We start from the raw sequence: 12911 nt of genomic DNA, 5'->3' as shown, positions 1-12911 counted from the left end.
TTTACGACCGGTTGCTAGTGCTTTGAAAGACAGACAGCATTATGTCTGCACCACTGATGCCCGACACTTATATATCAAACACAGGCACACACATTTCATTATCTGCAGATTCAGAGGGGAGAAGACGCGTGTGTGTGAGTGAGTGAGAAGGACAACCATCAGTATCATTTAAAATGTGATTTAAAGCAGCTCATTAGATACGACATCTCAGCAATGCTTCAGACGATGTGACACACTCATGGTGCGGTGTCACCCATGAATAATTTACTCGTTCATTTTGAGCTTGCCATGTTTTTTCATCAATAATTTACCCATATTACCCGTGTCTTATTTATGTTGTGCTGCTCTGCATTTCTCCAGATTTGATTACACAGTTCATCGAAGACTGATGACTGGATTGTTGATAGACACACAACCCAACCAAGAGATAAGTGAGTACTCTTTTGTGCATTATACTGTATAATAGTATTCCATTTTTTCATCACCTTTATCTTACAATGAGATTATTTGTCAGCCCGTTATTTTAATTCCTCCTGCTTCGTTGAACCAATTGAGAATAAAGAGGTGACGACCTGAATGAGGGGATTTATGGACTTTTAAACTCAGAACAAACGAAACTAAATGATGAGACTTGCATAAATGAACTAATGAGTTTGCCATTTCTGTGCAACAATAAATCTACTACTCTACAAAATGCCACTGAATCCCAAGAAAGTGTTGGTTGTGCGATTAAATGAAATCAGTAGTGCTGTGAGTAGGGCTGCCACAAACGATTATTTTGATAGTCGACTAGTCACCGATTATTTTTGTGATTAGTCGACTAATCAGATCATGCATCCGTTGGACATAAAACGTACAGCTTATTGCACCAGCACGCATCTGCTCTTATATAACTATCATTAGCTTACAGCTTGAAGTGTTTAAGGTATATTTTAACTAAAAATAAAGACAAGATGATAGTTTATTAAATTTTAATGAAATTTGCAGATTGTTTCGTTGAAGTTTAATAAACTCAGTCTCGTCTGCTCCTTGCTATCTAAAATATAACAGGACACCGGAGTATATTCTTGAGCATCTCACACTTCTGATAATCAGTTGTCTGCTTGACGTTTATTCAGCTGTGCAAAAACTATAACTTTATTTCTCAGCCAAACCGATTTACTTAGGAACAAATAAAATACTAAAAAAGCCAAACAATAACATTTTTAAGTTATCTAAGTGACTCATATTACATGTTTAACCTGAGTAGCAAAAGAGGGCGGTGGCTTTGAAAACCATTTGCCGGGAGTCCGGTGTTCTCACGGGCTCTAGTGAGCCTTGCCCCCGGCTAACTATCGAGCTGGTGGGTAACAGACGTCTCCGAAAACGTCGACGCGCTTTTGAAAATATGTGGTGTCTTGATAAACTGAGCAGATATTTGAGGTTTACACAGTTACATTCTCGCCTGAAAATATGTTAAACGTTTATTTTGTGACCCAAAAAGAATAATAAGAGTAACATTAAAACTAACTAGCTGCCGCCATTGTTGTAAACTGCGGCTGGGCCGCGCTACGAATTCTGGGACACAGCTTCTTCTTCTTCGGGGTTTAACGGCAGCTGGCATCCTTGTACCTGCAGTGCTGCCATCTTCTGTTTCAGTCCGTTATTACACTCTTAAATACTACTACTTATTCCTGCATCTTTTGGGATCTTACAAAGCTTCAAACGACGCGTCGACTATTAAATTAAGTAATCGTGACTAGTCGACTAATCATGGCAGCCCTAGCTGTGCGTATGCAGATTCCCTGGCTTTCCGTGCTTGTGATTTGTCATGTTTAGTCAAGCTTTAGTCAAATTTAAATACAAAAGAACAAACGCAGCAGATGTTCAGATATATTTACAGCTCTGGAGAGAAATTCAATACTGCACCTGATCACGTTTAATTACAATGCCTGCTTGTTGGAATGATTCGTGGAGTGTACGGATCAGATGAGAGAGGTGATCTTCTTGGCTTTCACTCACTGCGTAAAATGAATCTTACCTGGCAAAGAAAGAGGCAGCAGCGGAGGTGGCAGTCGCTGCTGTGGTGGTTGCAGCTGGAGTGTGAGAGGGAGAGTTTGTATGTGATGATGAATTTGTGTGTGAGGGCGAGTGTGTGTTGTAGCGGTTCAGGGCAGCTTCGGTAATTCCCTCTCTGGAGACTTCTGAGATCATCTGGGAGATCTGATGAGAGAGAAAGACTTTTTTACTATAATTGACAAAACCAACAAGAGTTAAATAATAAATAAAAATACTAATTAATTAACAATATCCACAGGGCCTGGAGACTTAGACACTGTTGATGGGAACTTCACATTTCATTACATGATAAATTATGCAGTAGGAATGAGACAATTTCTAATTTTTGGGAAGCACTGCTCTGAGGCTGGTATTAACGTGTTGCTGTCACACACAGAAATTATGAGTTTAGTGGAGACTGGACAAAATTTCATAGAGATTTGGAAAGATTGTGTGCAATTAACAACATTAGTGTTAACAGTGAGCGCTAACAATAATTTTCACAGCAGTAGCTGAAATGTGAAAATGTAAAAACCCATTAAAGACACAGTGAAAGAGAACAAGAACAGACGACTGAAGGAAAATCAGAAACAAAGACTGGCAGCAAAGTCAGTATTTGCTGCTCCCTTCTCCCACCCAGTCAGACGTGATAAGACTTTGTCTCATGAATACTTTGATTGTGCTAAGTTTGTGCATGTACTTCATGACAAACAAACTGCACACACACACACACACACACACACACACACACATGACTGCTATTTATCTCTACCCTTGTCTTTTCCAGATGGTCAGATATGAGAACACAGTCTGGTTTTCCACACCCATTTTGTTTCCTGTTGAAGGATAACTTATTGCATGCCCCTATGTGTGTGTGTGTGTGTGTGTCTGTGTGTACAGAAAACCTCTCTAGTGATCAAAGTGAACCAGCAGCAGAATGTTGTCTGCATCCTAAACAGACATAAACAAAGAAACAAAGACACTCTCTCCTTGGTGTCTTTCTTTCAACCTCATGTATACTTTTGTCAGATCGACCCTTCCTTCTTCTCCTCGCTATTCCCTGTTTTTATTAATAATCTTAACATATCTAGCTTCATTATCTCTGCAGGGTTGTTCTGCCATCATAAGCTATATCCATATTTGTGATTTATTATTAGATCAACGCTCGTACCATTTGCGTTTTATTAGACAGAAGAAAGACAGCGTGGATAAAAAGGGAAAGCCCTGCTATGGTAAGCTATGGTATTGTGTGTATATATATTTATATTTCTCATACATTCTTATATATGTTTATATATGTCTATACTGTGTATTTTGTTGTACAGTTATCTTATTTTCAACTTTAATTTATATATTTTATCTTATTCTTTCCCAGTTAAATTACCCTTCATTCTAATTTGTGTTGTACAGTTATCTCATTCTTAACTTAATTTTTTATATTTTATTTTATTTTATTCCTTCCTGGTTAAATTTACCCCTTTTTTATTTTTTCATATTTATTTATTTATTTCCTATCTTATTCATAGCCTTTTTTTTTTTTTTTTTTTTTAAGGTCACGAGCAGTTGTCCAAGCATTTCACTGCATATCGTACTGTGTATGACTGTGTATGTGACAAATAAAATTTGATTTGATTTGATTTGATTTGATTTGATTTGTACTCATAATGCTCTAAATAAATTACATTTGCTTTCTTGACTGAGTTACTGTTTTTATCAAGTGCACAAGACAAACTTGATGTAATGTGTATCATACAGAATCTGAAATGAAAATACACTTATTGAGGTGGAATGGTTGCTAAAATAGTTACTTTAGCGCTCCTCTTGGAGTGGCAGTAAGTCTTTTTACTTCTGATAACTACAAAAAATACATTTACATAGCTAACCTGCCATATCCAATCAGTTAGATATAATAGATATCTAATGTTTTGTTTCAGGGTTCACATGTTATCTGTGGAAACTTTTCAAGCTATCTTACAGCAGTACGTTTCTGCACTGAGTGTTGTCATGTCCATCACAAAAAATTGCTGTAGTTGCTTGAGACAAAAAATAAGTATGTCTTTATTTCTCTCTTTCTCTCTCTCTCTCACTCTCTCTCTCTCTCTCTCACACACACACACACACACACACACACACACACACACACACACACACACACACACACACACACACACACACACACACATGTGTATGTATATCCTTGTGGGGACAGCTCATTGACATAATGCTTTCCCTAGCTGCTTACCCTAACCTTACCCAACCATAAAAAATGAATGCCTAAAATTGACCCTTACCCTAAACCTAACCATAGCCTAATTGTAACCCTGACACTAAAACCACATTTCGAGTCTCAAAAATGCCTTCAAACTCGTGATGACCGGTATTTTGGTCCCCACAAGGGCTGTCGGTCCTCACAAGTATAGTAAACTTCCAATTTTTGGTCTCCACGAAGATGTTAATACACACACACACACACACACACACACACACACACACACACACACACACACACACACACACACACACACGTTAAGAAGAACTGATATAGCACAATTAACTGATTTGAATGTGAGTTTGCCACAGCTGCATGTACTCTATGCCGTATGTGTTTATGGGTTTGTGCATGCATGCGTGTGTTAAAACAAATCATTTATGACACAGATATGGATTATTGATTACAGTTCTTTATGTGCTGCCTACAGCAAGACAGCAAAGCACCTAAATCATGACCACACACTCCAATAAAGGAATTATAGCTTTTGTGTGTGTTAATGTAAGTCCCTTTGAATATGTCTATATGTGCTCTTGCCAGGCGTGTCTCTGCATATGTGTGTACCTGTGCGCTTAAATCAGCTCCAACGTATTTATATTTATTGCTGAGGGCTGCTGGGGTCCAAGCTTACTACCTGCTGCCTTGATAAATTACCTATTGTAAATGAGATGCCTCTATAGTTTATATACCACACACCTTTGCACATTTACAGCTGCTTCAAAAGCTCTGACCTGGCTTGGTGCTCCTGCATTATTAAACAAGCTGCGAACATATGAAATGAAGGTCCAGCGAGCTACAGGACTACCTGTGCTTTTGTACTGGCTACTCATAAATTCTGATGAATAAAATAAGGAAAACTACTAACACAATGTAAAAAAACAAAAAAAACAAACCCACTGTCCCACACAATGTTATTATGCAAGCTAGGTGGTTTAATAATGTATAGCTTTGAGTGCTGGTGCTGCAGTTCAGACCACCAAGGCTGGACAGACATAGAGACACCAGTTTATAGCCTACAGTCACTGCATACGATTTAAGAGTCCACAGCTATGATACTGGCTCAGGGAGATTCTACTGAGAGTGTGCAATGTGTTTAGTGGTGCTATGATCTAAAAGCCTAAATCATGGAAACAGTGCTAATGTGTAGCAGGTTAATGTTAATGTTAGTGTGGGTAAACACAAGTATAGCTGAGGCTGATAAAAATGTCCCCTTTGCACTTACCCAATCTCACCTCTCACCAAATGTGGTGTGTCTTTGGTCGGGTTAGGCATTGCTCTTCTTTTACTAAATTAGTGCTCAGGTGACCTGTAAGTTTTGGCCAGACATGCTGGCATTAACAGGAAGAAAGTTCTTTCAGGCGACCATTTAACTTTTAAAGCAGACCCTTTCTTTAAAATATTGTCATGTTGCAATACCATTTACACTTTACTGCCATTCACACTAATCACAGCAAAGTTCCTGACTATCACCAAATGTTATATAGCTGAGCTGTTTGCACTGATGTTCTTTGTAATCTACCCTTTTCATTAACATGTAATTTCCAAAAAGCAGCAAATTCCAGAGCTAAAGTAACAGTGAAAGTGCAGTTCCTCAAATTGCCACCTAAGGCTGGCTATAAAAGTGAGTCAATCCTTGGATATTCCTGTTAAAATGCCCAACTTTACAACGGAAATGATATGTTTATAGCCTGGTATTAAAAAAGGTTATTGTCTGTGTAGCTAATTTCCTCCCTTTGTAGCAGTTGCATGTATTTTAAGGTCTAAGCATCACATAATCTACTAGTTTGCTCTCTCTACGTCTGAGGATTTTTGTGTTGTCCATCTGAACCTCTCCTCTTAATTGGCTCACACTCTTGGGTTTGCTTGGTTCAGCTCACTGTCTGCTCTCAGCAACTGTTAACAACAGCATTATACTTCTGTCCTCAGCCTCCACACCTTTTTTGTAGCTGACTGTGTGTTCTCTTGTGTTACATCTGAGACTTTGCCAAGTGCTGTTATTGGTTTGTAATAGGATTGTGTGTGTGTGTGTGTGACTGCATCTGTGCAAATAGACTAATTCAGTTTTATTGTACCACTGAAGCAGAAGCAGTGAACTACCTTTTCTTTTACACAATTTTCTCATCTGTTTCTCAGAAGACAGATCTGTTTCTTTAGTTATTTTGCACTTGACGCAATCGCAAGTAAATTTCTTTCAGTTATTGTAACCTTTCTTTTTACATGCGCATGGCTGAATAAATATTACACTTGAAATTCGTCTTGACACTCTGAACTGGCAGCTGAGGCAGGACCCTCCTTTATATCTTTCCGTTGTGCTTCCTCGTGTCTAGACAGAGCTGTAACAGAGTCTGAGCTTTGACTGACAGGTGCACAGATGTAGGCAGCTGTAGCTGATATCTGTCTGCTAAGCTTCACCTCTTGAACTCGTCCTCTTGCGTTGTTAGTGTCATTTATTTGAATTAACTCCTAATTATTAATCAAACATTTACTATTAATTAACTACTAATTAAACTACCGTCAGGGCTAAAATCATCATGAGATTTCAACAGTTTTGCTGTGTTTCTCTGTAGCGGTGGGGTGGTAATGGGTGCCTTATCTCTGTCATTAAGCCAGCCACTATTTGAGAGCTGTCATATTAATCCTACATGAGTGCTGCGCATACAGAAAATTGATGGTCACCTGGCCAAAGCATTTACATAGCATTTTGGATAAAGTACTCATTAAAGTAAATTATGTCCCATTCAGATTTCCCCACAGGACACAAAGGCTGAGCTGCTGTCTCTATACTTTACAATAAATTAGGTTATCCTACATTGAATGAAACTTTAATGATTCCTGTGGGGATATTAGGTCACAGCAGCAGATAAAAGGATATAGATAACAGCAGGACAAATTGAGATGACTGAGGATAATGCAACAGCCAGAGGTGAAAATAATGCAGCTAATCAATGAAAAACACAGCATCTGACTGTGTTTTTACAAAATAACCTGATCCTATGACTCTATCAGTCAATGCGGGACTTTGACAAATCTGATATTAGATTTTCCAGGTTATTAAATAAAAAAAAATACAATAGCACACTATACTTCTTTCACACTTTTCCTCTATATTATTTCAGTAATCCACATTTCTCACTCCCCTCTCGGAAAACAATAAAAGCTGACCAATTCATCTTCATTACATCACAAACACCATTTCCCCAGCATTTACCTTACTCATCAGTCTCTCTTATTTTATTCTTTCTCATATTACAGGCGCCCAACATACAATCTGCACCTTCAGTTTTGTATAAGGGGAATAGAAATTGTGTGTTGTGTGTCCACACGTGTGTGGTCCTGTCTGATCTTATCGGTGCAATAAACACAATCTGTAAAACCATCTAAGCACTTACTTGAGTGGTTTGGCGGAAGAGAGAAAGAGGCCGCTTGTTCAAAATTAAAGTGGGGGAGGAAATGCGAAAAAATACAGAAGTGAGCACACGGAGAAGGATGTTTATTTATTTCTCACAGAGGTGGTAGAGTTACAGAAGCAGGAGTTTATGTGTCAAACTATGAAGGAAAAGAAAGTAAGCTTGGAGGAAACAGAAACCCAGTCATGAAATGTAGGCAATACATAAAGGGAAATGACAGAAATGGATGTTGAGAGGGAGTAAATTATCGATATATTTGTAAACTTGAGTCCTTAACACCCATAATGAGGCAAGGGGGTTAAAGGCTCAAGTGTCCTTAATGTTAAAGGGCAAGAAAATATTGGAAACACATTTTTAATGTAGTAAATTTGACGCCAGAATTGTTCTACTCTGATGTAGGTGTTCCTAATAATTTGGCCAGAGAATGCATGAGAGATAGAAAGCGACTGTGAGGAGAGAGGAGATGAAAATGAGATCTGTTTAGTTATATGATATATTACATAATCAAATCAGAAACACAGAAACACTGTCAAGGCTACATACTAGAGGCCAGCATGCTTGAAAATGAAAACCAGTTAAAAGAACAGAAAGTAAACTGAGAGGAATGTAGGTTTATTTTATACAGGAAAACATATAATATGAAGACTATTAGCTGTGCTTACTCTCTATCAAGCTCTGACATTTAAAGGTAAGAGCTGGCTCTTCTCTTTCCACCCAGTAGGACTTTGCCATATCATACCACACTAGATAATACCAGCCTAAATCTGTACACGATATAGAAGTGTCATATTGTGATATCAGTCATATAGCAATGCCATGCATTTATCGTCTCAAGGACACACGACACAAGCCCAAAAATGTCTGAAAGGGAGAGCAGCATGTCAGCTGCTGCTGCTGATTAATACCTAAAGAGGGAGTCGCTTTAACAGGAAGGAAGTGGTTTGGTTACCCCTAACGAAGCATAATACTTAGTAAACTGTGCAAGAACATGGTTCCTGTTAAGGTAGCAACAACAATCTTCTTTCATCTGTTGATATGCGAACAGCTGCTTATGTGCGACCCAAAATTAAACAAATAAAATGACTGAGCATCACTGGAGCACTCATTAGTTACACTCCATATGGTGGATGTAAATCACAGATGCAGTTACATGGTGAAAAATGAGTTCTGTAAATAAAAAGCTACAGGCAACAGTATTAGGCTGTTATTTATGGTGGCCCTGAGAGGCCAAACGGACTGCAATTTAAGAAAACACCAGCAATAAAAAAAAATGCTGCAAAAGCACACAAAACACAACGGTATTAGGAAAAACGACAAATAGGAAAAAACAGATTTCCAAAAACACAAGGGAAGTGTTTCTGGGGAGACAATAATGCGACGGTCCAATTGCAGGAACCAAAATATGGTAAGAATTGCGCTGGGAGATACTTAAAAGAAGTGGAGGATCTATTTTGTGTTTTGTGAGGAAAGAAAAGATGAGAGGTAAGTGTGCCTAACTATTAGCCTAAATATCCGTCATCAGTATTATATGAATCATGACTAAAAAAAAACACTTACCATGTTTTGGGTTCCTCCAACTGGTCCGTCGGGTTATTGTCTCCCCAGAAACACTTCCCTTGTGTTTTTTTCCTATTTCTGTTTTCGTTTTTCCAATTTCTGTTGTGTTTTGTGTGCTTTTGCAGCATTTTTCTTATTGCTGGTGTTTTCTTAAGTTGCAGTCCGTTTGGCCTCTCAAGGCCACTGTAGTTATTGTATAATTTCATTTAAAAGTCCCTGGTATAACATTCCCCAGGCTACTTTGTGCTTACATTTGCCTTATGTTCTGTCACTACTACTATATTGTAATGCTTCTTCTACTGTTGGCAACTTTTTTGTAATATCTTCATATATGTTATTGGAAATTTGCTTGAAATGTTATGATATAATTTTGAGGCTCTATTGCCCACTCCTACCATCCAGATTTACACAGTAGGTCAAACCTTCAGTTCACAAACTTCTCTAATGTGTAGACCAACTATTATTATAGTCTGGCAATAAAAACATATTTTATACAAAACAATATGATTGCAAGTGTGTTCTTTATTCGACATCCTGTTTCTCTCAGATAAACTGAAACAATCCATACACAATAGGCACAACAGATTCACGGTAAATTAGAAAAGCTAATCTAACCACTGTTGGAATCACACAGAGGCGCACACAGAGGCGCACACACCACACTGTATAAACCTGTTTTCAATTAGCTGCTTGAAGGACAGCACGAGGGCAGAGGTAATGTTGGATTAGCGTTTTCATGCTAGAGAGAGGAGTGAGACACACAGATTCATTCTACCAAAACACTCCCATAGCAAGCCTGCAGAGCTAAAGTGAGCCTTTGATATGGACGTGATTTTTATAGACAGTTTGGTTTGTCGCAGAATGAGAAGCTCTGTCTACAAACTAATTAAAGGACCACATGTCAGTGAACTCTGCTTTTAATTTAGAGGCTCAGACATTTACTTCAGACACTGAGCAGCTTATAAAAACATAAATAAATAAAAACCTTTAGACCATTATATGTTACTGGTCACCTTTTCCCTTACAACAATATAGATCCATCAAAGTTAAAAATTATAAAACTGAAAAAGGTAGTGTAATTGCCCCAACTTTTATGTCCTTTTGTTATTCAAGATTTTAAAATTGTGATTTTTATTAAAGCTTTTCTCTCTTTAGGTTTTATGATTTTCTTGTAGAAACTGACTGGTGGCACTCATAGGGATCATTTCATCATTTTGATCCACAAAACCCACAATTTTTATGTGTCTGCACACAGAGCCTGACAGAGCCCACCTCTGTAGACCACCTTTGTGAGATCCATCTCCAAACAGAGTTTTAGGTTTTGTTGATAGCTATAGCGAAGAAAGCCTAGCTAGTCTGAACTTCATTGTAGTATACTCTTCTGGCCTTTTGTGCAGCATTTTGGATTTCTTCCCTTAGAGTGGATTTTGAATGGGCTCTGTTATTTTGTTTTACTTTATCTCCCAACTAAAGGAGTGTTTTCAGTTTATTCCATTTGTCTCTCAAGTCTGCACAGTCCTCAGCCTGTAACTTATGACATACAGTCAGTGCACTTAAAAAGTTAGTCAGTTTACTAGCGCAGAGCAAGTCTACAAGACTGAACTTGGCTAAATAAAAAGTGTGTTAATCAGGAATATAACATTATCTGTCCATGTGAAAATGTCTGTTGTTGCCATCTATGTTGAGGGTGAGCAGAAACATGACCCAAATGCAGGGCACGCAGACAAAACAGTGTAATGTAAAATCTGACCTTTTGAGTCAGGAGACAAAGTCTATGAAAATAACCCAAACATAACAAAATTCAACAGCTTTAAATAGCAAAACAAATGCAAGGGAGACAGACACTCTGATTGGGGATATATAAATATACATTGCTATACAAGAGGTAATTAGGGATGGTGAAAAAGCCTGTGGTAAAAGGATGCAGCTAAACTTAAGCAAATGACAAAGGAAGTAAAGTGAGATAAAAATCCCAACAGCTACCAAAATAAAACATGAAGTAAGCCACAACTGAACTAAGAAACAGAGACAAGACTGATGGAGGGACAGGAAGTGAACAGAGGGAAGAACTAAGAACTGGAGACTCAACAAAGAAAAAAGAAATCATAAAACATACAAAAGCAAAATGAACTATGAACTCACAGAAAATTCAAAACCATGGCTCCATAACCCAGGCACCATTACAGCCTAGTAAAGAAATCCCACTTGTTTTCACTGAATTCATGTCTCCTTTTGTCCTGGACTTCCCATGGAACTGAAAAACAATTCTAATAAATATAAAACGTGGCAGCAGTCACCTCTTAGACTGCTGACCCAGCAAGAATTTTATGTCAGCTATGCCGGCAGACAGGCGGCTTCTTTTCTCTGTCTACCTACAACCGCTCCCTCCCTCTCTCAATTCATCTCTTGTTGTGCGACCCCTGACTAGAGACTTTACTGGAGATTTTAATAATCAAAATGAATTAAACCAATAATTCACTTTAATGCTCTGTTGTGAGTAATGTTTCTGAACAATGAGACACACGATTCCCATAAATCCCACCGATTCCTGCTGCAGATTTTGAGCACAGAAATGCTTTACATTCCCTGCTGTCAATCTACGTGTTTGTTGTCTCCCTCACTTTGCTGAAGAGCGCGAGCATGTTGGAGGAGAATTCTCATTTGGCCTGCATTCAATCATCTCCTATTGTAAGACCCAATGAAAGCTCCACTGATGCTAAAACATGAAGCTATGGCTCTGTTTTGTGGTGCAAGCAGCAAAGCAATCAAATTCTCAGGCAAAGAAGAAATGCAGAGTTTGTCTACATCTCCCTGCAAACCCTTATGTCCCAGAATTGAGATTGTCAAAACATAGAGATGTTAAAATGTCACATGCAACGCCTTATTATCGCTTGTGTCCTGCTTTAAACCTTCTCTTCATCATTCTGCTCTTTAAATCTAGTCTCTCTTCATTTCTTCATCTTTATTTCCAATTTTCATTTTCTTGATTATGTCTCCATTCAGCTCCTCCCCCCATCTCCTTCTCTAGCAGGCGTTAGTCTAAATGAGGGTGATTTATTATCGCGTTTCTCCTTTCCTACTGAAGCACCATTACTGCAGACGCCTCGCCAGAAACACACAGGCTCACTAGGATTTTACAATTCCCAGCGCACATACTAATTCATATACAGAATACAGAATGAGATCATGTAAAGACGTTCCTACACATCTACACAGAGCTTCAAAATACGCTGTTTGCACACAATGATGTGCAAGTATGCATGCTGGCTGACACACTCTTATAGCCCAAACCCTTTGCACACACAACAAGGCACACTCACACACAAATATACGCAAAAATGTATCTAAATGCAAATTACAAAACAGACAAAAAGTAGCCTGAAGGGAATGTATGTGGTAAACACTTTTAAAGGAATTAAATTTTGGACACCCAGGATTAGCATTACCAATTTAGCATCTGACCCAATGTCAAGTACGTTATAATCTTAAGCAATGTCCATATTTTCTTTGCTGAATTTTTTATGATATCACTATGAAGTGGTAAAATAAAATGTGCATCTGAACCAAAATGTTTTTTATAAGATTACAGGGATCTTTATCTCTGACCACCAAAATCTAATCCGTTCATGGTTCAGTCGAAG

General features: G+C 38.2%; 1 protein-coding gene across 2 annotated transcripts in view; it reads right to left on the bottom strand.

The window, feature by feature from the left end:
* The window catches only part of kif26ba (kinesin family member 26Ba), a 94535-nt gene that overhangs the window by 51234 nt on the left and 30390 nt on the right, over positions 1 to 12911 (bottom strand). For both annotated transcript variants that reach the window (XM_006779924.2, XM_006779925.2), the window contains exon 4: positions 2021 to 2202. In XM_006779924.2, coding sequence (XP_006779987.2) covers positions 2021 to 2202 — 182 coding nt within the window. The remainder of the gene's footprint in view (positions 1 to 2020; positions 2203 to 12911) is intronic.

The sequence above is a fragment of the Neolamprologus brichardi genome, chromosome 1 (assembly GCF_056152115.1).
Source record: "Neolamprologus brichardi isolate AB-2024 chromosome 1, ASM5615211v1, whole genome shotgun sequence".
Lineage (NCBI taxonomy): Eukaryota > Metazoa > Chordata > Actinopteri > Cichliformes > Cichlidae > Neolamprologus > Neolamprologus brichardi.
The sequence above is the reverse complement of the archived record's forward strand: the minus strand, read 5'-3'. Positions and strand labels throughout refer to the sequence as shown.